Source organism: Chiroxiphia lanceolata, chromosome 25 (assembly GCF_009829145.1).
Source record: "Chiroxiphia lanceolata isolate bChiLan1 chromosome 25, bChiLan1.pri, whole genome shotgun sequence".
In the NCBI taxonomy this organism is placed as follows: domain Eukaryota; kingdom Metazoa; phylum Chordata; class Aves; order Passeriformes; family Pipridae; genus Chiroxiphia; species Chiroxiphia lanceolata.
In genome coordinates, this window is record NC_045661.1 from 4,262,088 (window position 1) to 4,286,917 (window position 24,830).

The 24,830-nt window shown below is 46.7% G+C and overlaps 1 protein-coding gene across 3 annotated transcripts; it reads left to right on the top strand.

Moving 5' to 3' along the window:
- Positions 1–1,444: 1,444 nt before the first annotated feature.
- Positions 1,445–24,385, top strand: HIPK1 (homeodomain interacting protein kinase 1). Of its 3 annotated transcripts, none has more exons than XM_032710401.1 (16): positions 1,445–1,700; positions 2,610–3,687; positions 9,147–9,270; positions 11,256–11,375; positions 12,141–12,227; positions 13,048–13,232; positions 13,534–13,696; positions 14,089–14,311; positions 15,168–15,289; positions 16,771–16,905; positions 19,507–19,649; positions 19,809–19,991; positions 20,539–20,754; positions 20,983–21,221; positions 21,587–21,723; positions 22,740–24,385. In XM_032710401.1, the coding sequence occupies exons 2-16, from the start codon at positions 2,612–2,614 to the stop codon at positions 23,220–23,222; spliced, it is 3,636 nt and encodes a 1,211-aa protein (XP_032566292.1). In that variant the 5' UTR covers positions 1,445–1,700; positions 2,610–2,611; the 3' UTR covers positions 23,223–24,385. The 3 variants fall into 3 exon arrangements, with proteins under 3 accessions (XP_032566292.1, XP_032566293.1, XP_032566294.1); XM_032710402.1 differs by having other exon boundaries at positions 19,510–19,649; XM_032710403.1 differs by lacking the exon at positions 16,771–16,905.
- The last annotated feature ends 445 nt before the right edge of the window (positions 24,386–24,830 follow it).

Genomic DNA, 24,830 nt, shown 5'->3' on the forward strand with positions numbered 1-24,830 from the left:
GGCACCTTAAAGCTCACCCCATCCCACCCCCTGCCAGGGGCAGGGACACCTTCCACTAGCCCAGGTTGCTCCAAGCCCTGTCCAACCTGGCCTTGGACACTTCCAGGGATGGGGCAGCCACAGCTTCTCTGGGCAACCTGTGCCAGGACCTCCCCACCCTCACAGGGAAGAATTCCTTCCCAATATCCCATCTAAACCTACTCTCTTTCAGTCTGAATTTTGGTAAGAGTATTTGTTATTGTTATTTTAAAAGTGTTGTAAGCTTTTGCAAGAAAGCCAATAAATGTCTCTGTAACGCTGACTTTGGAGAAAGCTGAATTAAAACATCCTGGAGATGGAGTTCCTCAGTGGGCAACAGTGACCTGACTGGACTAAATCCCTCTGGAAGCATTTGACCTCCAAGAAACTGGACTGGCCTTTCCCACACTCGTGGTTTCTTCTCATTTAAGGGGCATCAAAGGGGTGAGAAACCACCACAGCACCACGTGGGGATGCTGGAGAGGCTCCAGGTCAGGAGAGACTGTGCAGCCACTTCACCCGTGCTGGGGCAGGGGAGGCACTGAACCCTGCTGAGCTGCTCTGAGCTCACTGGGCTTTGTGGTGCCCGGGCACAATCACAGGGTGGGTCAGGTTAGAAGGGACCATCTGCTCCAGCAGGGCCATCCCAGAGCACATGGCACACTTTCCAGAAGGTTCTGGGATATCTCCAGTGAGGGAGACTCCACACCCTGTCCGGGCAGTCTGTTCCAGTGCTGGGTCACTGCACAGTGAAGTTGTTCTTCCATGGAAGCCTGGAGGAGGCTCAGGGGAGACCTCATCGCTCTCTACAACTCCCTGAAAGGAGGTTGGAGCCAGGTGGGGGTCGGGCTCTCCTCCCAGGCAACCAGCAGTAGGACAAGAGGGCACGGTCTTAAGCTGCACCAGGGGAGGTTTAGATTGGACATTAGGAAGAAATTTTCCACAGAGAGAGTGATCCGACACTAGAATTAGGCTGCCCAGGGAGGTGGTGGAGTCACCGTCCCTGGGGCTGTTTAGGAAGAGACTGGATGTGGCATCAGTGCCATGGTCTGGTGGGCAAGGTGGTGTTGGGGCAAAGGTCGGACTTGATGATCTGAGAGGTCTTTTCCAACCTCGGTGATTCTGTTCAGGTGGAACTTCCTTGGCATCAGTTTGTGCCCGTTGCCTCTCGTCCCATTGCTGGGCACCCCCGAGCGGAGCCCGGTCCGGCCTCTGACACGCCGAACCCGGCCCGGCGGAGCCGCCCGTGCCCCGCCCGTCCCGTCCCGGTTCCCCCTTCCCGCTCCGCTCCCGGTTCCCTGCCCCGTTCCCGGGCCCCGCCCCGCGCCGGCCCCGCCCCTTCCTGCGCTTGGCCCCGCCCCACGGTCACGTGCGCGCTCGCCCGCTCGGGGCTCGGCTGGCTGGGCCTGTGCGGGGCGCGGGGCCGGAGCGGCGGCGGGAGCGCGGCGGGGCCGGGGGGCGGCGGGGCCGGGAGCGGGCGGGGGGAGCCCGGCCGGGCCGTGAGGGCGCGGCGGAGCCTGGCGGCGGCGGCGGAGCGGCCTGGGGGCTCCCCCCGGCGAGCGCGGGCCGAGCGGGCCGGGCCGGCGGCCGTGGCGGGGCTATGATGAGCCCGCTGCGGGGCTCCGCACCCCCGCGTGTCCCCCTGGCAGGTCCGGCCCGCGGCTGAGAACCCCCCACCGGCGGTGAGTGCGGGCGGCGGGGCCCGGCGCGGCGGGCAGGCCCGGGCCCGCCCTTCCCCCGCGCGGGGCCGGGGAGGGCCCGCGGCGGCGGCGGGGCCGGGAGCGGGAGCGGGCCCGATAACGGCCCGGCCCGGGGGGGTTTGGCCGCTCGCGGGTGGGTTTCCTCCCCGACTGTTGTTCTTGCGGTGCCTGGGAAACAGGCCCGGGGACGGGATCTTGATTCCAGCAGGGTCTCCCCACTTCCTGCGCTCGCCCGCCCCTCGGTATTGTTTTTCTCGGTGCTGGGGGGGTTTTAGCCCGGGGAAAGGGAGAGTCAGGGGGGATCTTATCGCTCTCTGCAACTCCCTGGAAGGAGGGTGTAGCCAGGTGGGGGCCGGGCGCTGCTCCCGTGTAACAAACGATAGGACGAGGGGACACGGTCTTAAGCTGCACCAGAGAAAGTTTAGTTTGGAGATTAGGAAGCAATTCTTCGCAGAAAGGGTGATTAGACATTGGAACGGGCTGCCCAGGGGAGTGTGGGAGTCTCCGTCCCCAGAGGTGTTTTAGGAAAGACTGGACGTGGCACTCAGTGCTCTGGGCTGGGCGATGAGGTGGGGGTCGGCCACAGCTTGGACTCGATGATCTCAGAGGTCGTTTCCAAACTAATTGATCGTGTGATTCCTGTCGTGTCCTGGGATTCCTTTAGCCTTTAGAGAGCTGCGTAAAGAGCTCTCTGCTTTTGAAATGCGGTAATTCCAACGGAGTGCCTCGCTCTGTGATGCCGTTAAGAGCAGCAGTTCCAGAGGTTGCCTCCCTCGGTGGTGGGCACCATACCGTGCTCGGAAAACACTTGTCCTTCCTCTTCTCCTGCAGATGGAGGAACTTGTCCATCACAACCTGCTGCCCCTAATGAGTTCTCCTCTCCCTTTCCAGGTATGGCCTCACAGCTGCAGGTGTTCTCCCCTCCGTCAGTATCCTCGAGTGCCTTCTGCAGTGCCAAGAAACTGAAAGTGGAGCCGTCTGTCTGGGATGTTTCAGGACAGAGCAGTAGCGACAAGTATTATACCCACAGCAAAAACCTCCCAGCAGCTCAAGGGCAAGCCAGCTCCTCTCATCAGGTAGCCAATTTCAGCATCCCTGCCTACGACCAGAACCTCCTTCTCCCTGCTCCCTCCGTCGAGCACATCGTGGTCACCGCGGCCGACAGCACCGGCAGCAGCGCCACCGCGTCCTTCCAGAGCAGCCAGACCCTCTCACACAGGAGCAACGTTTCTTTGCTGGAACCATACCAAAAATGTGGATTAAAAAGGAAAAGTGAGGAGGTCGACAGCAACGGTAGTGTGCAGATCATTGAGGAACATCCACCTCTCATGCTGCAAAACAGACCTGCGGTGGGTGCTGCGGCCACGACCACCACGGTCACCACGAAAAGCAGCAGCTCCAGTGGGGAGGGGGATTACCAGCTGGTCCAGCATGAGATCCTGTGCTCTATGACAAACAGCTATGAGGTCCTGGAGTTCCTGGGGCGGGGGACGTTCGGGCAGGTGGCGAAATGCTGGAAACGTAGCACGAAGGAGATCGTAGCCATCAAAATCCTGAAGAACCACCCGTCATACGCCCGGCAGGGCCAGATCGAGGTGAGCATCCTGTCCCGCCTGAGCAGTGAGAATGCTGACGAGTACAACTTTGTCCGCTCCTACGAGTGCTTTCAACACAAGAATCATACTTGCCTTGTATTTGAGATGCTGGAACAGAACTTATATGATTTCCTAAAGCAAAACAAGTTCAGCCCGTTGCCCCTGAAGTACATCCGGCCCATTCTGCAGCAAGTGGCCACTGCCTTGATGAAGCTAAAGAGCCTGGGTCTGATCCATGCTGACTTGAAGCCAGAGAACATCATGTTGGTGGATCCTGCACGCCAGCCCTACAGAGTGAAGGTGATAGACTTTGGGTCAGCCAGCCACGTGTCCAAGGCCGTGTGCTCCACGTACTTGCAGTCGCGCTATTACAGGTGAGCACTGACACAGTGGGCGCTTCACCAAGCCAGGCTGATCCTGCTGGGGTGCTGGGGGGTGCCTTAGCACAGTCAGGCTGATCCTGCTGTTGGAGGGTGCTGGAGGGTTCCTTCTACAAGCACTGACTCTTCTGCCCCTGTCCGGGGAGAGGAGGAAGTGATCAGCCTGTCCACTGCTCTGGGTGCTTCCTGGAGATTTCTTGTGAAATTTGTATGGAAATGAATAGAACTTGTGCTTTGCAAGTGTGAGCTAATCTGCAGCCCAGCACCTTCCTTTCGCCCCAGATCAGTGCAATAAGTTGATTTTACCCCATCAATAGTAACAGCATTCTGTAGTTTGTGACAGTGTGTGAAGCAGCAAACTGGGGAAACAGCTAAGTGGTGTGTTTTGGGTTGTTTGCCATAGTCTGAAACTAGTCCATTAACCTTGGTCATTTGGAAGGGAGAGAAGTCAAAGAGATGCCAGTTTCTTTTTGCTGTGTTTCTTCTGATTCCATCTTTGTCTGAACCCCCTTCACAAGCACATGACTTCCTGTGTCAACCCTGGCTAAGTCATGCTTTCATGAGACCTGTGGCTCCTTTAAAGCAGCAATGAGATCTCTGCTTCCCTTAGCAAAATGCAGGGATGGCTTCTACCCTACTCCTGCCTAAGAATTAAAAATAAACTATGGGCAAAAGCATTAGAACTCATAAACTTTGTATAAAGCAAGCTGTGCTGTTTCTTTCAATTATTCCTCTAGCTTGGTTCTGTTAAGTATTTCAGTTTAAGTAGCAGCAGACTTCAATAAATGGATGCAGAAAGAACTTCTGTCATCAAAGGGCCGTGACAAAGTCTGTGCTGTGTTGTCAGGGTTGCTTTGGGTGGAATGTGAGCTCACTTGACGCAAAACTTAACTAGTATCTAGTCCTTCCAGCTGGGATGAGACAGAGGACTGAGACACTCCACCCCACCCTGTGTCTCTGCCCTGTTTGATGTCTTTCCTGGCTCCTCACTTCAGTTTAAAGCCTGGTTTATTGTAGGTTTGTTGTGTTCATTCCTCATACTGCCTGTATTCGTGCCTCCTTTGTTTTGTTTTTTTTTTTAACTCCCTCTAACACCCAGTACCAACTTTCTGTACCATTTTTTGTTTGCTATAGACTTTTATTTTCTTAATCCATTCCTCCTGATCTTTGCTCAGCTTGTTGGCACCAATCTTTCCACTTCCAAACTATTGATTGTTATTTTTTGTAGCAGTTATCCCCTATTCCCCATAGCTCTGTTAAAATGCTCACTCTCCAAAATACATCATCAATTTTGTTGTTGTTGCATTGAAAGAGGGGACCACTGATCAAGAATCTCCTCTATCTGACTTGCCACACGTGTCAGCAAAGCAGTCTGGGGAGGCACATGGTGCTCTCCAGTTTCTGGTATCACAGAGAACAGATTTGGTTCAGGAAAAGCAGGGAGAGGTGATAAGTATCTTGAAGGGGCTGCAGGGAGGGACGTGACTGCTTCATCTGTGTGTGGGGCACTGGCCTCACAGCCCCTTCCAGCTCCCTGGGGTGACTGACAGTGCCAGAAAGGCAAATAACCTGGGATTAGGTGGCGTTGGACTGTCTGCTTGGCTGAAGTGAAGAATGCTGTGATGGGGAAGTCTAGTATTTAGTGATATGTAATTAGTGTAATGGTGATGATTGCTAAAATCCATAATCTAGGAATTTATGGAGATGGCACAGAAGCCAGCTTATTGTGGGAGGACTGGATTGCTTTAACCATATACATGTTAAATTAGTGTTCAGATGGAACACTAATTGGAAATTTTTTCAGTGCTCTGTTTAATAAAACAGTGTGACCGGTTCTTCATATGGGTCTCTGTCAGCCATTAAAAATAAACTTTTCTGTGCTCACTTTTGGTTTTTAATACCTGCTACTGGCACTTAGGTAGCCTCTGTCTCCTGTAGAGACATCTAAACCAGCCACACTTGGGTGCTGTAAGATGGACATTCTGATCTGTGTACCCTGAAGGAAAAAACATATTAATTATGCTCCGTGCTGCTGGAGGTCATCCTGTCCAACAGCCCTGCTCACTCCTGTCTGACTGTCCTTCTGGCAGTTGGACACTCTTTAAAGAGTGAGCAGAAGTGCCCATGAAGAATTCTTTGTCTCTGAAGCCCAGCAGGGATGAGGAGCAGGTCAGCTCTATGCAGTGAGTAGTTTTTGTGGCAGTAATTCCTCACTGAAAACCAGAGTGTGTGCTTGTTGTGTCAGGTGAGGAAGGGTATGGATGCTTTTATTCCCCCTGGGAAGGATGAACAATGGAAGGAAGCAGACAGCTTGCAGAAAGGAAAAATCCCTGGCAGACTGATCTCAGTGAGGTTTGCTCGTGTCCTGTGTTATGTGTAACTGCAGCCATCGTGTGAGTTTTACTCAGCTCCTGGTGCTACCTGTGGGTCAGAGAGCACAAGCTGAAGGTCCTGAGCTGAAGGACTGCACAGTTTGGGCCAGGAGGAGGTGGCACAGAGCACTGGGGGAGCTTGCAGAATGCAGGAGTATCCGTTTCTTACCTCTGCATTGGGCTCCGTGACCTACTTCTGTCCCAGCCATACTGGCCTGGGAAGCAGCAGTGCCTGCTGCCAAACCTAACTCTGCCTGCTAATCCAGCTCCAAGGGGTGACCCTGTTGTTCCCTGCATTGCTGCCTGCAGTTGTAGGAGCTCCCTGTTCCCGTCATCCCTCACAGGGGGAGGGACGAAGGCACAGGTGTAAACATGGGGTGTTTGGAAATGCTCGGAGTGAGTCTCAGGGTTTCCTGGGGCTGCTGTGAATCCTCTGTCTTCTGAGAGTGCCTGAGCATATTTGCCAGCTTTGGAAGGCAGTGCTTGGCAAGCCTGTGTGCAAAGAGTGTTGTTGATTTTATTTCAAAGAGCTTAAGATGGTAAAATCGCTTTAATCTCTGTCAGAGCAGCTATGGAAGTGACCTCAGCCTGCTGGCCTGGCCCAGCTCACATCTCCTAATGCTGCTAATTGTGGTGGTGTAAAGGGACATGAGAGGGATTCTGATTTCCCAGCTCTGTCCTGCAGTCAGAATGAAATCAGGTGGTTCATGAGAAGTTCGCTTATTTAATTGCAGGGAGTAAAATCCACATAATTCGACTTGTATCATCGTGATATTGAGATTTAGGAATACCTAAATCTGTTCCAGCCTGGAGTTAAAGACTAACAAACTGTCACATCCAGCCTTTGGTGTCACAAATCTGTATTTCCATTGGAATTGGTGAGGTTTTTTTAGCACACTTGTGAAGGATTAGCATGCTCTGCATATTCCACAAGCCATTTATATTTTAGTTTGTTTGCCAGTCCAAACCAAGGAAGCTTTGGCATGCAGCATTCCTTATATGACAGGTTTGGGTCCTTTCTGAATTGGAATTTCCTGCATCAGGAGGAACATAATGAAGAGGATCAGTGCAGTTTGTTGATGATGACTCTGTAGACTAAAGGCATGTGAGGTTCTGTTTTCAGAATTCATTCTTGAGTGAATGAATGAACCATATTTGCTCTGCTTGTGAAGGAAGAGATTCCTCTTGTCTGCACCTGTTAACCTGTAGAAAGTTGGATCTATTCTGCCGTATTTCCTTAAAGTATAAATGTTTAGCAGGACATTCAGCATTCAAATATCAGATCCTGACCATATTTGCATAATCATTTTACATTTTCACATTAAAAAGTCAACAACTGCCAGGAACAAACAAACAAGAAGGTAGAATAGAATGTTTAGCTTGAATAATCTGTTATTCTGATTACCAAAGGTGTGTCATGGAGTCAGACACACTAAAACCTCCTTGGCAGAAGGTGGATGATAGAGAATAAGCATGACCTCACTGCATCTGGTTCAGCTGCTTTTTTATAGAATCACAGGATGTTTTGGATTGGAAGGGACCTTAAAGCCCATCTCATTCCACCCCCTGCCATGGTCAGGGACACCTTCCACTAGCCCAGGCTGTTCCAGCTCCATCCAGCCTGGCCATTTTTGATAGACCTTGTGCTTTCTCAGGGGCACTGTGTGTGGGCAGCTGGGCTCAGTGCATGTGTTTTAGAGACACCTGTGTGGACACCTCAAACAAAAGGTGTATCTGTGTCACCACAGCACAAAGGGTGATTAATTGGGGAGTCACTTCTTGCCATGTACAAGCAGTTGGGAGGTACATTCTGGCTGAGCAGTCGAGTGTCAGATTTACTGACACCTGTACATTATGCAAGCCCTGGTTTTTAGAATCCTGTGGAAGGATCAGGGCTGGTTTCAGAGCTTTTTTTACCAACTGAAGCATCCACAGTGTAACACAAGAAATGCCACACAAGCCCTGGGACACGTTCCCTGAGGCACAGCCAGGAAATAGATAGCCTGGAGTTTAGGGCTTTTCTGCTTCCTGTGTGCTTGTGTTAGTTATGCATGAAGAAGCTCAAGGTTTTCGTATTTCCTGTACTTTCCAGAGTAAATTCCCACACCAGCTCACTTGGGTTTTGCAGCACTTGGGTTTTATGCTGTATGCAAATGTGTGACCAGAATTTCTCCTGCCGGAACAGCATCAGTTTGTTCCAGAACTGTGTGTAGGTGAAGAGTTGTACTGAAACATCCCTTTGTGTTATGAGTCAGTTCCAGACAGAAATTTCCCTGAAATTCCAACCTGTTACAGAAGCAAACCCTGCTTGGAGTTTTGAGGGTTTTTTTCATCACCTCCTGGTGAAGGCTGGGCCAGGCAGGTACATTTTGCATTAGGTGTGGTCGCGTGCACAGAAACCTGAAACACAACCTCCAGCTGGGCCCTCTCCGTCCATTTTAAACTCGAAACTCTGGACAAACCCTGCATGAAAACCTGCTGGTAGAAACTGCTCTGCAGAGCTCCTTTTTCTGGCTCTGCAGATGCTTTTCTTTTCCACGTGGAAAACAGGCAGCCTCCTGCAGCTGGTTACCTGGGATCTCAAGACCTCCCTCCAAGAAAAGTCTGAGCACTGTTTGTCAGAACTTTTCTTCCCAATTCTGTTTGGATAGGTTGGATTGAGTGATTTTTGAGAGGTTCTCTCCCAGCCTTGATAATTCTGTGATCCTGTGTGCTGTCTCAGGGGCACCTCACACCACACTTGCTGTCAGGTGTAATTAAACTGATTACTCAAGGAGTAACTTCATATCACAGGTGCATAAAGGCCTCCTAGGAGTTGGGGGGCACTGTGGCAATAAATGAATCCAACTGTGCCACTAAGAGATGAAAAGGTTGGGATCCCTTAGGCCTCTTGAGGAAACAACTTCTGCTTTAAAGTGATTAATTTATTTTCACACAGGTTCACTTGTTCATTGAATGGCATTAAGGAGCTGGACTCAGTGATCCTTGCAGGTCCCTTCCAGCTCGGCATATTCTGTTATTCTCCGGAGTTATTTAGAGAGAAGAAATTATTTTAATATTGTTTTATTTTTCCTCTGACAGAGCTCCTGAAATCATCCTGGGTTTGCCGTTCTGTGAAGCCATTGACATGTGGTCGCTGGGCTGTGTGATTGCTGAGCTGTTTCTGGGCTGGCCTCTGTATCCAGGAGCATCTGAGTATGATCAGGTGGGAGCACGTGGTGGATGTGGGATCTTCACATGAAACCACAATGACCCTCTGAACCCCATGTGTCCTCTGTCAGCTGTCACCCAGCACACATTGCTGCTTTTCGTCTGAAATTCATTTTCCCCCTGTGATATTCCCATTGCCTGTCTCTATACTTCTGTGTGTTTCCACTTGAGCTGAATGTATCCTGTCCGAAAATAGGGTCCAATTTGCAGTTAACCCCTGGTTTCCAAACCCAAAAGCTGTTGAAACACCTTCCTGTCAAAACAGAAGCGAGGTGTGTGTCCTGACGTGGCAGGCTCTCTGTAATTTCACCATGAGGGCAGTTTTTCCATGTGGAGCCAGAGCAAGCCTATCATTCCTGCCCTGTTAATACCTACAGCAGCCCTCATTTTTTTATGCAAAGTGTGAGCCCCAAGCTGCCTTTGAAATACTCTGAAAGGCATCTTGAACTAATTAGTCCTTTCCTTGGACACTTGGCATTGTTACCTGGGCTGGTCTGTGCCTATAAAAGGACAAAAAGTCTGCAAGAGGGATTTTTTGAGAGTAGCTTTTCCACTGGGGTTTTCATGGTGGTATCTTGTTACAGTGCTGGGTATAGCTTTCCTTATGTGATAAAATACATGAAAACTTAGTAAGTTTGAAAACTGACTTGTCATATGGCTTCCCAGCACCGTAAATTTCCAAAGGAAACACAGTGGTACCTTAATGAGCAGAATGAATTAGAAAGTAACTGAGGTAGGGCACCGTGGTTTCCTTGTGCACTGGGTTTTGTGTAATTCTGAGAACCTTATCTGCTCGTGTAGGTGGGTGGGTGGGGAGGAGCTGCTTTTTCCATTGCTTAATGACAGGATTTTGCAGTCCTTTGTGAGGCAGAGTGAGGTGTGACTTCACGGGGTTGGTTTTGATGTCTGAATTTCCCTTGAAAACTGGGCATGACTTGCCTGCCTGTTTTCTGAGATGCTGCAGCAGCAAGTGAAAGCTCAGGTGGAACCTGTGAGAGGACCTCTCCAGGAATGAGTTCATGGGTCAGGATGGGATTTACAGCTGTTTTTTTGAACACCCCTTGGCTGTAAAGCAAGAGTTATGTCTCGTAAAAAGAGCAGAACTTGTGTGGATATAAAAAGGGCTCACCTGCAGACACTTAGTTCCACACTGGCTTAAATGAAAAGTGAGCCCATAAATTCATGTGATCACCAGCTCTGACAGTGAGTTCAGTGCCCTGCAATGTTCAGCTCTTTTGGCACAGTGGAATAGCAGGAGTTGTGCAAATAAGAAATGAGACATCCTAAAGGTCCTGTAATTGATGGTTTGAACAAAGCATAGTTATCTTAACACTGTGTTTTTTTCATAAAGTTGCTGTTTTCTTTCCTTTGGAGAATACCTTTTTATTTGTTGTCTCTTTACCTGTGTCTTATCAATTCCATCACAAGGATTCAGGTGCATCTTCCAAAATTCCAAGCCATTTTATTTAGATATAAAATAAAGTATATTAAAACTGCTTGAGGATCCAGGAATCTGACTGTACAAGGGGTTTACTTTTTTTTTTTTTTTTGTCAATGAGAGCTTTGCCATGACGTTATTCTGAAATTGTGTGCCTGGAGTATATACAGCCAGGCACAGCAATGTTGCTTGGATAATTATGCCTTTAATTATATATACATAATGATAAATTCTGTGGTATTTTTCTTACAAAATATATACTTCTTACATTGCTTAATGTCTTAAAAGTCTGCTTACTTATACTTTAGCAAAAAAATATTTCCATAAAATAAGAACCTAAAATTTTTGCAGATAATATGATTGAAGAAGTATTCTTAAAAATACTTGAGATAGTCCCTTCAATTTTGCAGTTTTAGTTATCAGGGCATTCTTTATTTACAGGTAATTTCCTATTTGCTATGAGCAAACCTGGCTGTTAATTACTCCATCAGCTATGAATTCTTTATGTTGTGAATCCTCATTATTTTCATTTTCTCTCCTAGATTCGTTATATTTCACAAACTCAAGGCCTTCCAGCAGAGTATCTTCTCAGTGCAGGAACGAAAACAAGCAGGTTTTTTAACAGAGATCCAAATTTGGGATACCCACTGTGGAGGCTAAAGGTTTGTCTGCCTGTTCAATCCCCAGTTCTCTTCTGTTCATTGAGGACTTGATATAAATCCCCCCCTAGTTTTAATGTGCTGTGAGAACATCCTGAGTGAAGATTGGCTTTGAAATGCCATTCAGACATAGCTGGTTTTTGGGTATTTTAATTTCAGAGGCTGTACAGACCCCCTGGTAGTGCTCTAACAATGGCAGCTGTGCATGATAGTACCAGCAAAGAGTGGGTGTTCAAGTAATTGAGATAATGGTTACTTATTATGGGCTGCTCATTCTTGGGGAAGTGTGTCATCTTGTTGTCATCTCCTGACAATACAACGAGTAAAATACGGAGTATTTTGTGATTGCCTTTGTTAGTTTAACAGGAATCTGTTTATGGATGGGCAGAGGACAGGAAAGAATCAGATGTAGGCTTGATTTTTGCCTTTAAAGCTGAGCAGCAAAAGGAAGGGGATTTTGCCTTTCTTCTTTATAGAAGGGGAATTTAAAATATTTATAGCCTCTTCTCTTCCTAAATCAGAAACCTTCAGTTCTTTTGGCTAATGCACAGCCTAAGGAAACCTTGCTACGAAGTCATCCTGTTGTTAATTGAGCTTTGCAAGGAATGATCTCTGCAGCTGAGGGAGTGAGAACCCATGGCTGGGGTTTGGCCTGCTGGGGTGTGGTTTGTGTGAAACAGGCAAACCTGACTCAGCAATTCCTTGCTGCTTTTTTCTTTATCAGTGTGTGATATCTCAGTTTATATTGATGAATGTTCTCTTTTATAGACCCCAGAAGAACATGAGTTGGAAACAGGAATCAAATCAAAAGAGGCTCGGAAATATATTTTCAACTGTTTGGATGATATGGCGCAGGTGTGTGGGGGTCTTGGGACACAGAGAACTCCTTGATTCCATACATTGTTTGGATCTCTAAAACCATCATTAATCATTGGGATCTCTAAAAATGAGGCTCCTGTGCTGGAGTAATCAGCTCTTCCACTTGCAGTTGGGAGCACTGGTGTACCAGGTTTGCCATAGTGCCAATTTGCATCAGAAATCACTGGATTAAAGGCTGTCAAAATGTCAATTATGAACCTGTTTGAAATTTATTGTGCTTTCCTGTGCCTCAATGTGCTCACCAGCAATAGGAGAGCTAAGCCCCTTCAAATGTGTTTATAGGATTAGGCCTGTTATTGGATTTTGAAAACATTGACAGTAACTACAGATCATTCTATTTTTCATTCTCTCTTCAGAGGCGAAACGAAGGAATATCTGAGTGTTTTTAATATCATGAGGCCTGAAATCTTAAATATCAATTTTCTATCACTTTTGTACCTGTTACCATTATGTTACATCTGTACAGAGAAGATAGAATCTTCCCATTCTGATTTGCCAGCCCCTTCTAGCACCCCCAGAACATGAGGGCAGATTGCCAGGCAGCGGAGAGTGAAACCTGGTTGGTGTCTTTGAATAGACCAACTTCATGTTGAGATGAGAATTCCACATTTAAATTTGACTTCGTTTCATAGAACAAGTGAGGGAAAGGTTGTGTGTTAGTGCTGTACTACCTGAAGTTAATCTGGCTCAGAGACAGAAATGGTTCATAAATATTTCTGTGCCGTGTGAAATTACTGAAATTGTTACGTAGCATTAATTTGATGTTTGTGTGACCTGCTCTCATTTCATTTCTCAGGTGAATATGTCTACAGACTTAGAGGGCACTGACATGTTGGCAGAGAAGGCTGACCGAAGGGAGTATATTGATTTGTTGAAGAAAATGTTGACAATTGATGCAGATAAGAGAGTTACTCCACTGAAGACTTTGAACCATCCATTTGTTACAATGACACATCTACTGGACTTCCCCCACAGTAACCAGTAAGCTTCCTTAGGTTGCTTGTTTTGTTTCAGGAGGATTTACTGGAAGGACAGAACAGCACTTTTCTACTTTCTGTCAGTGCTGTTTTCTGCAGTTTCTGGCTGAACCTGAAAATAGCAATGGCATGTGTAAGGAATGGAATGTTCATAAGCTTCCTTTTCGTGTTTTATGACATTTTTTGTTGGTTTAAAAAAAAAAAAAGAATTTAAACCTAAAACGTGCATAAAGTTGGGAATCTGTCATGTCTCTGTTGTGCTGTTGTTACATATCTCATGTTTTCCTTCTGTTACTCTGTTTCAGTGTGAAATCTTGCTTTCAGAATATGGAGATCTGCAAGCGAAGGGTTAACATGTACGACACAGTGAATCAGATTAAGAGCCCATTCACAACTCACGTTGCTCCCAATACAAGCACAAACCTGACAATGAGCTTTAACAACCAGCTCAACACAGTACACAACCAGGTACAGCATCTTTTACCTGTTTTACACTAATCAAAGCCATGGAGTAGTCTAATTCGGTGCCTTCAGGCCAAAGCCTGTTCTGCAAAATACTTATTTACATTCCTCTGCAAAATTTATAGTCTTGTCTTGAAGTTTAATTTTCCAAAACTCAGGCCAAGGCAGTCTCTTTACTTCATGTGTGGGAAATTTGTCTGTCAGTTGAGCAATGTAAGTAAAGTTGGAGTAATTCATGTTTTTTCTCCTATATCTTACGCCTTTTACCTTAAACCTTTTCATGGTCCTTGCATCATAGTATAATACTGATGGTTCCTATTGTTTGTTTTATAACAAGTACAAGAGATAAGTCTGATTTTTTTTTTTTTATTTATTTTTTTTTCATTTTCTTTTCCTAGGCCAGTGTGTTGGCATCCAATTCTACTGCTGCTGCTACTCTTTCCCTGGCAAACTCGGATGTCTCCCTGCTGAACTATCAGTCTGCCCTGTACCCATCATCTGCAGCCCCAGTTGCAGGAGTGGCTCAGCAGAGTGTTTCCTTGCAGCCTGGAACCACCCAGATCTGCACACAGACTGACCCCTTCCAGCAGACCTTCATTGTTTGTCCCCCTGCTTTTCAAAGTAAGCAGAAAACCCTTTGTGTGGTCCTGTGGTTTCAATTAGACTTTGGAGAAGTTGTGATTTGCACTAAACTGAGGAAATATGAAATTGAGAAGAGCTCCCTGTGTGTGTCACACGGTGCTCTTGCATCAGTAAATGCAGAATCAGGTCAGACATGTGTAGACAACTTGATTCTCTTCCAGGTCATGCTTGAACAGGTGACAGTATCTTGCCTGCCTGGGTTGCAGCCTCCAGCTGGTTGCTCAACCAGTTTTTCCCCCCAAACTGAACACAACAGCATTCCACAGAAAGCAGCAACAGAGGAGCCAGACCTGCCTGAGAATCAGAAAGTGTCTTGCTGTGTTTTGTATCTCAAGAGCAAATATCTGGTGTTTGAGCCTCAGTTCCCAAGCCCTGGGGCAGCTGTTTGCTGGCAACAGATTGTCACAGATTTTGACTCCGTGAGCTCAGCACAGGCTCTGTTCATCCCTCCCTTCCTCCTCAGAAGTCTCTAGTTGTGCTGGTACCTGGATTATCTTGGTCTGAGGGGTTGTGTGTGAAATGGGAACTGATAGTGGAAGGTTTGAACTTTGGAATTGGTCTCAAGCAACTTAGAATTAGGTGTCTGTTATCTGTGTTTCTGAAAACAAGACTTCACAGAACTGAGCTGGTGACAACTGGTTGTCTATCATGGCCCTTCAGCAGAAGTATTTACTTCATCTGGTGATTTATTAGTAGGCTTTTGTCACAGGGAACAACTTTTCTGTCTCTTAATCCAGCCCTGTCTTCTGCCTTTACTGGTAGGAATTTGATTTAGGAAACAAACAAACAAAGAATAATAAATCAGCTTAGTGGTGATGTATCTTGTCCTCCACAGCCGGACTTCAGGCAACTACAAAGCATTCTGGGTTCCCAGTAAGGATGGAAAATGCTGTCCCAATTGTGCCACAAGCACCTGCAGCACAGCCACTGCAGATCCAGTCTGGAGTTCTCACACAGGTAAAAAAACTCACCCCAAAACCCCCCCAAAATTAACTGCAATTCCAACCTCCATCCAGGAGAACCTGCCTGCCCCCCCATGCTGGGGGGAGCACAGTGGGTTCTCAGAACTCTCTGAAAGGGTAAATGCAGATCACTTCTAAGACAGTGTTTTCTTGGTTTGTTTTGTTCTTCTGGAATATTTAAAGTCTAAACTGTCTTATGTCGTGTGCCTCCCTGGTTTCAGGAGTTTGAATTAATAATGGGAATAAATATGTAGGTTTTGGTTGCTAAAAACAGGCTGTGTTCTTTCAGGGGTGTACACTGCTTTATTGGGGGGGGTGTTATTTTTACCTACACTTTAAAAAGGTGTCAGGAGAAACCATTTCTTAGATAAGTGAGATCTCAGTAAACAGAGGAGACAACGCAGATTATTCATGATAAAATTTCATCTTTAAATCAACAAAATTATTTCTGAATCCTTCTCAACTAGTTACATTCTTAGTGTGAATTAATGTGTAGCAATGACATACTATTTCCGTAGTTTGCAGTTTTAACATGTAATAACAAAACTGACTAATAATGCTAAAAATGCTATTTTAAACATTAGTAATGTGTCATAAATTAAAACCAGTTTTATTTCCAAAAAGTAATGCTTTAATATATGAGCACCCAGTGACTCATGAGTTTTATTCACTGAAAAATTGTAATTGCCTTTATAATTAAGTGCATTTTTATTTATTTGCATAGTTTTAGTTTCTGCTGGCATTAACACATACTCTGTGAGTTTTACTCTCCAGGCAGTATATTGAACTTACTGACCTTCTTGTAGAGGAGTAATTTTTAGATTGTTCAGTCCAAGTAATTTTGGTGGCATTCTGTGGTCTCTGGTTTCTTTAGCATAATGATACAGGTAACAGTATCCAAAAAGCAGAATCCACCTGAATCCAAGCCCTGCTTTTCCTGAGACTTAAAATTATACACTCATAGTCTAGTTTCAATTAGACATTTGATGGACTAATATGTGTCTGAGTGGTTTCATCTCAGATAACTTTGTTCTTTGATGACACAAAAGACCTGCTGTGCCTTCTGTTAAATCCCATAGTTTACCTTTTTCCAAGGGTTCTGTGTGTGGATTTGGAGGTAGGTTGGAGCCAAGGGTACAGCCAAGGGTACAGCCCGTGCCGTGGTTAGCGCAGCGTGAGGGTGCCACTTGCTCTCTGGGGCACAGTAAAGTATCAATAGCTCGACCCTGTCTCATTTTTAACTGTGTCATCAGAGAGATCCTGTTCCCAAATCCCCTGTCCCTCGTGTTCCCCTCAGGGCCACGGAGGTGCTTAGAGGAGGGTCTGGGTGTTGGTTTTGGTGCATCCCTTCCAATCCCGGCGCCCGCTCACTCACCGTAGAAACGCCAGCGAGGTGACGCCTCGCCTGGCCCTATTGCTGACCCCACTGCCCTGCCTCGGTTCTGTGTTTCACTCACTGCCTGATCTACATTTCAGGGGAGCTGTACACCACTAATGGTAGCAACTCTTCATCCTCAAGTAGCCACCATCACGCCGCAGTATGCGGTGCCCTTTACCCTGAACTGCGCAGCCGGCCGGCCGGCGCTGGTCGAACAGACGGCTGCAGTACTGGTAATTGCCTCCCTTGATTGTGTTCACTAACTGAGTTTTTGTTTTAACTTAGACTTGCAGAGGGCATGGAAGCATGTGCCATCTTGTGGCTGTGTTCTTGCTACATCTTAATGTCTCGTTGTTTTCCTCCCCAACATTGCTGAAGCACTGTCTGACTCTGACGTTTAGTGTGGCTCTGTAAAGAATCCAGATCCATTGACTATGACTTTTACTAGCCTAGTATTTAAGGCTCTTCTAAGCTATAATCTAGAAGAGTTATAATCATTCTTGTTCTTCGCTTACTCTCCTATCTTTGCCTTTTGATTGTGGAATACAAAGGAATCAGTCTTTAGCTTGACTCTGCTACAGGTACCTGGATGGCCAGAATTTGACCTACTTGGCAAGTTAGCTCCATATTTTGTTTTCAACATGTTTAAAGCTGCTTTGCATGGAGAAATGTTTCAGATCATTAAGCACAGGCTAAAATCTCTAATGACAGCAAATCCTTTAATGTATTGCTTTAGCAGATGATTTCTCTTAACCTCTGTTGAACATTGACAATGATTTTCTGGCCTTTTGTTATTTATAGCCAATCGCACGTAGCTTGCTTCATCCAGATAAAGATTCTGTTCTTCACAGATACTTTCAGTTGATATGTATTTCTTGGTTGAAATTAAAGGTGAGCTCTAGTATCCAAAATGGCAACAGCTAGCTTTTAGCTTATTTGGAACAATTTTGAAAAAAGGATGGGGGAAGGGAATAAACACACCTTTAAGAAATGTACATTTGCAAAATTGTCCTCTTCTGTATTTATTTGGCACCTGCATCAGAACAACTTTGCAAGTGCCACAAAGAAGTCATTGTAAAACTCCAGAATCAGATCAGTGAAGCTTTTGAAAACATTGCAGTGCACTGAAGTGCTGGTATCCTCACATGTCGTTCAAAGCACATTCCATTGTGTGAACCATGTTGTTTCTTGTGGCTTTGAAGTGGTAGTTTGAATGTCATTTTCTTCCAAGAGGGAGGCCTCTGCTGAAGTGGAATTTGCTCAAGTCATACCTGTCCTGAAATTCAAACCCACTCATTTGAGTTCTTCTGAACCAAGTGAGCTGCTCCCTGGTTCTGAGGGTGGGAAGGCAGGAGAGTGGGGCTCTCCTGGTCACAGCTCTGAGCTAAACAGACCCAGGGATGCTTCTCCTTTCCTCCTTTTGAGATTGCTGAAAGGCTGCAATCTAAGCTCCGAAAACAGCAAGGGGTGACTGTAGCAGAGCTTGGGACACAAGTGAGTTGTTAGTGATGCTTTCCAAAGTGTATTTGGGCTTTTGATTCAACAGGCAAATTCTGTTCTCCTGTGTGTGTGCAGTGGACTTGACGTTCAACTCCCCTGTACAGCCGTGGAGATCCGAGCCAGCTGTCTCCAGACTCTGAGCCTGGATTCTGAGTTTCCCCTGGAGGACTTACTAGTTCTGTTTGGATTCTGGGAGCCTTTGGCGTGAATTTGCTCACCTTTAGTGCTTCCGACACTTCTCCCTTGCTGCTTCCCCTGAGTTTGCATTAGCCATTTGCTAAGCTTTGCATATTTTTGTCCTTCCTCTGTCAAAACAGTTCGTCGCTTGGAAGGCCCGATTTCTGCCTCTCATTGGGAATTTATATCTTGCTGTATTAAACTCTCTGCTTTGTCTTGTGCAGGTGTTGGCTTTTGGAAAGACGCATGGTGTGACTTTTAACATATTTCTCTTTTTATTTTTTATTTTTTTTTTCAATGTCGTTATGATTATTCCGCTTATGTTGGCAGAGGTTTTAGCAGCTCTCTGCTTTGAAGGCTTCTTGTTCGGAACTGGTATTTGTACTAAGTGGATCTGTTACTTGCAGAAATATTTTATATAAAACAGCGGGTTTTGCAGCTTAAACTGCAAGAGGGGGAGCTTAAACTTGCAGCTTAAACTGCAAGAGAGAGATATTTTCAAAATCATAGAAATATTATCCTGTCAAAATCAGAGAAATATTATCCTGTCAAAATCAGAGAAATATTATCCTGTCAAAATCAGAGAAATATTATCCTGTCAAAATCATAGAAATACTGTCCTGTCAAATTTATTTGGACAGGAACACTGATAATGTTAATTAATTGGACCTATTCTTCACGTATCTCCCTTGTAACTAACTTATCTCTCAGTGTGGCTTTTATTAAACATTTCAGTGAGGTGGGTGGATTTCCACAATAATAACACTCTCTCAATGTGAGCCCTGAAAAACAGAAAGCACCAGGTTGGCTTAATATTTTGGAATCCTCCAGCAGAACAGAGTGTGCAAATTTCCATACAGAAACAGTCCTGAACACTCAAGCTGCACCTGGCAGTGCAATGTGGCTGTATCTGCAAAAGGATATTAAACTCCTTTCCCCAGGTGACAGCAGTGACCTAAAAGATTAGCAAAGTCTCAGGGGAAGCTCATTCCTCTGCTTTTGTCATCCTCCTGTGCTGAGACCTTTGGAAGGATGTGCTGTACCTCTGCAAGTTAACAATCCACCCCGGTGCATTTATTGCTTGGACAGATCTCTCTCCCTGCACCTGCAGGAACTGAAGTCTAGTGAGCCTGGTGTGTGTGTTTGTTGTTTTGCAGCAGGCCTGGCCGGGGGGAACCCAGCAGATCCTGCTCCCTTCCACCTGGCAGCAGCTCCCAGGGGTTGCTCTGCACAACTCTGTCCAGCCAGCAGCCGTCATCCCGGAGACCATCGGCAGCAGCCAGCAGCTGGCTGACTGGAGGTAGGGATTGCACGGGCTCCAGCTCTGTGCCAGATGGGAATACATCCCATCACAGTGCCCACAATGTCTCCCTTCCCCTCAGAATCACACAGGAGCTCAGTTCCTGCAGGGCAGTCATGGGATTTGCACCTCTTTTTTTTTTTTTTTTTTCTGCTCCAGGAATGCACATTCCCATGGAAATCAGTACAGCACTCTCATGCAACAGCCATCTCTGCTGACCAACCACGTGACATTGGCTACAGCACAGCCTCTGAACGTTGGAGTGGCTCATGTTGTGAGGCAGCAGCAGAGCAGCAATGTGCCAGCAAAGAAGAACAAGCAGCCAGCACCAAGCACAGCCAAGTAAGAATCCCATTGCCTCCTTTCCCAGTCCTAGAAAAACCATGGGTTTGTTTGTGGAGGTTTGCCTTTATGGTGTGAAAAACGTGTTTTCTGATCACAGAGGCACTGAATGTGTAAATTTATTGTGCTACAGTTGCATTTCAAGAGGTCTTGGAAAAAGCCTCTGTGCTGTAGTCGCTGATTTAAGTGATACTAAATTCAGTGAGTGCAAGGACGTGGTTGACCAAGTGTTTTACTGTCCTGGCCAAAGGGGTTTTACACACTCAGGGTGTGTTGGTGCCATAGCAATGCATGTGACAGAATCATCAAACCAGGGGTGGCAGGTTTCTGGCAGTGTTCAGGTGGATGAGTCCCATTCAGGGCATCCCTGAGTGCCTTGATAGCTTCTGGGATGTGTCTGTGGTGCTCTGCACTGAGCTTCTCTTTGTGTCTGTCAAGATGCTGCTGCTTGTGTGTGAGCTCCAGCCTACTGGAGCCTGGCTGTTCCTAGTGCTGTTTGCCCCAGTCTGCTGACACAGGGCTGAATCCTGCTCTGGTTTTCCCCCAGGCCCAGCTCAACCCTGGAGACCGTGCCCACCCAAGTGTACTCTCTCATTGGGAGCAGCCCCCTGCGCTCCACCTCCTCCTCTTCCAACGTGCTGGTCCCAGTGCAGGAGCAGCACCAGCCCATCGTGATCCCGGACACTCCGAGCCCCCCTGTCAGTGTCATCACCATCCGCAGCGACACCGACGAGGAAGAGGACAGCAAATACAAACCTGCCAGGTAGGAAGTGTGTTGGGGCAGCTGGGACTGATCTGTGCTGAGCTCAGCCCAAGGATCAGGGAGAGTGGGAACACATAAAATTCTGCTGTGCTCTTGTGTCTCTACTTAACCCGAATTTTGTCCCACGAGGAGGGAGGGTATGAGATCCCAGAGGGAGAGCTCCCGTTTTCTGGTGGGAAAAGCCAGAATGTTTTCCATTTTGTGCTCTGTCTTTTTTTTCCCCTGCAGTTTGGGCATGAAGCAGAGATCCAATGTCATCAGCTACGTCACTGTTAACGACTCCCCTGACTCTGACTCCTCCCTGAACAGCCCCTATGCCACAGACCCCCTGTCCTCGCTCAGGAGCACCGGGGGGGCCCTGGAGCTGCCGAGCAGGGCCGCTCCCGACAGCTCCAGCTCCCGGACCATCATCGTGCCACCCCTGAAAACACAGCTCAACGACTGCATTGTGGCCACCCAGGCTTCAGGTGGGTGTCTCAGAGCTCACTGTGCCCAGGAGCTTTGCCAGGGCTCAGGTGTGTCCCATCCCTGGCACATTCACTCCCACAGTTTTGGACTTTCTGGGTCTTTGGCAGCTTTAGGTTTCACAGCTGCCGTTCCGAAAGCCTTAGACTGTTTCAAATGTCATTGATAGATTTACCTTTCATTAATGTTTGGCTGCTTTTAGAAAGATCTCTAAACGTTCCTGATGGTTTCTTAACCGCATTTTAAATCGTAATTAAAGAAAAGTCGCTGTGACAGAAACAACCCCTGGGCGTTCTTTGGTTCCCAGAGCTGGTTACCACAGTGCAGGGGAGAGGGAGGAATGGACTAAGCTTGTGAAATCTTTCAGGCATCCTGAGCAGCACCAGTAAGACCAAGCCAGTGGCCTCGGTGAGCGGGCAGTCGTCAGGATGCTGCATAACCCCCACTGGGTACCGCTCCCACCGCGTGGTGACCAGCGGCGTGCAGCCCCTCAACCTCAGCCAGGTGAGCACTGCCCGGCTCTGCTGACCCCTCCTGTGGTGCTTTGGGGCTGCTTTGGGAACACGGTGCTGTAAGGCAGGGGGGATGACTGGAGGATCAATAGCTGCAACCTCTGATTCGAAGCTGATTCTGTGCTGAGGTGATGCAGGGTGGGACAGACTCTGTAGGGAGCACAGGGAAGGTTCTCGAGGCAAAGAATTTGTCTCTGTACCAGAGGGCAGGAGAAGGAAGTGTGGTTATGTCCATATTCTTCCTTTGTGCTCATGTTCATACCTGTCTTACAGCAGGTCATTCTTGCCACTCAGGTGGGAGGGTGACCAAGATCCAGCTGTTGAATTAGAGTAGCTTTGAAGGCACAGTACAAGTACAGTACTTTTTGTTCTTTACCTTTTTTCTCTAGAACTCAAAAAGGCCCAACCAGGAGACTAAGGCTGGAGTTTGTTTTCTAGAACTAAAAATTAGCACCTGACTTCCCTTGAAACTTTCAGAGCTTGGTTTCACTTCAGTTTTTGTCACGACTGTTGACCTTTGAGTCACACTGCAGTAGCCTTTGGGAAGAGAGGGAGTGTTACACCTCCAGTTCATTTCTGGCATGGGCACAAGACAGGTTTTTGTCCTAAAATGTGTCAGCCCTGCTGCCACCCTCATCAGGGTGCAGAGGAGTAGATTGTGAGGAGTTCAAGGGCTGGATCAGTCCTAGGACTGTCCAGCTGTGTCCTGTGGCACCCCAGGTGTGGCAGTTTGATCCCATTGTAGGGAAAAAGTGTAATTTTTGTCTCAGTGGAACTGCAGCCACCCTTCTCAAATCTCTGGGAGAGTTTCACAGGGGAGGATCTGCAGGGAGGGTTTCACAGGGGAGGATCTGCAGGGAGGGTTTCACAAGGGAGGACCTGCAGGAGCGTTGTAGAATGGAGGTGTTGATGGGGAGGCTCTGGCTGACCCTTGCTCACCTCCTGAGCTGAGGGGGGATCCCCTGAGGGGGGGTAACCACTGACCTTATTTACTTCTTCTCCCTGCAGAACCAGCAGACCACAGTGCTGGCCTCCCAGGAGAGAAGTGGAAACGCTGTCCCACGTAGGCAGCAAGCTTACGTGGCCCCCCTCACGTCAACTATTTCTCAGGCTCCCTACACGTTCCAGCACAGCAGCCCAGTGCATCCCCACCTGGCAGCAGCCACGGCCAGTGCCCACCTGTCCAGCCAGCCCCACATGTACACTTACGCTCCCACCACGGCGGCCACGCTGGGCTCCACCACCTCCATCGCCCACCTCTTCTCCCCTCAGGGCTCCTCCCGGCACACCACGTACGCTGCCCACCCCAGCACCCTCGTCCACCAGGTCCCCGTGAGCGTTGGGCCCAGTCTGCTGACTTCCAACGTCCCACCCGCCCAGTACCAACACCAGTTTGCTCCCCAGTCCTATATTGGTGCTTCCAGAGGATCTGCTATTTACACTGGATACCCGCTGAGCCCCACCAAGATCAACCAGTACTCCTACTTGTAGTTCCCAGCAAAGCACTGTCCTGCAATAGAGAGAGTGGAGAAGGATTTCAGGTGAACCTTTACCTGGGAATGACTGCCTGGCTCGTGTTTCTCCCTGATCTGGGTGTGTGTTGCTCCAAAATGTCTCTGGTGAGTTCGGTCACTAACTGAGCAGCATGTTTTGTTACCAGTACGAGGGTCACTAATTAAGTTTTTAAAATTTTACTTACTTTTTATAGATGCTTTTAAAAAAAAAAATTCATGGTCACGTTTATTTAAAATTGTTCTGTTGTGCTAATCAAAAGGGGTGTCAAATCAGTGTCTTGGAAGACAGATCCTGATGTCTTTTTTTTAACTTGTGTAACTTAAACAGAAAAGATTTGCAGATTCTATTTTAGCAGCTTGCACAAATCCATGTTGCCACTAAAAATGTAATGCATGTTTATCTCATTATGTTGCTGGGGCAGTTTTAAAATCAGATTTAGTATTTTAACATTTGTTCTCTAATTCACTTTGTCTCTAACAAATTGCTGGTTCTGCAAAAGCCATTACATCTCCATATATGTTTCTGTCAAAGGTTTTTTGTTTACTTCTCTGCTTTGTTTAAGGACTGGTAGAGGCAGCTGCCTTACAGCAGCAACGTGATATATTCAGGAGTCCTGCAAACCCTGGAGTCTGCTTTGTTTTCTTGAAAATTCTCCATAACCCAGCTGAATTTTCTGTTGTGTTCATTGCAGAATTCTTTTAAGTTCTTCAAAGTGCATTCAGGATCTCACTGTGTGACAGAGCTCAGCAGCTCTGTCAGGATGTTGTTGTCTTCAGTTGAGAGTGAATAGTGCAGCACTGCTCTAAAATTTGGTTTCTGCAGCTTATTAGATGCTGGCCCTATAATGGAGCTGGATTCCTTCACAGAAGCACAGGGCTTTGCTTTGTTCTGTTTTTTTCTTAATGATTTTTTCCTCACATGATTCATTTAGGAGGGAGGTGAATTTGAAATACAATGAAACATCACTGTATTGATGATGTACAGCTTTTTATACTCCTGTGAGCGTATCCTCCTGGATATGTCAACAGCTACTTTAAAGCGCTCTTAATAAGACTTGTAAACAGTACATGCATGTAGGAATTGCAACAAAAAACCAGAAACAAAAAAACCAGAAACAAAAAAAAAAGAGAAAGAAAAAGGAAAAAAAAAAAAGGAAAAAAAAAAAAAGTCCAGATTTTAAAGTTTATTACTGAATTTAAAACTATTTTAGAAGTTTTGTATTGGTGGTGTTTTAATATTTTACAGAAAATGAAATATGTACATATTGATTAGAAAAATATAACAAGCAAAACTTCCTGCTAACCCCAAATGTTCTGTCTTTGTAATCAAAATGTGTAGTGATTATACTTGAACTCTGTACTTAGTGTTTGTCTAATTCTTAAACGTTCCTGGGGATGGAAGTGTTGTATCCTTTGTATTTAAACCAAAATGAATTGATTCATGTTGGAATGTATGTGATATAATGCAATGGTTAGAGCTCATCACTGTAGCACTGAGAGAGGAGTTAGAGCTTCACGAGAGGAAAGGATACCTTCGGATTTGTTTTGCACAGGTATGTGTGATGAAGAGTTGTTTGGTGTGTCC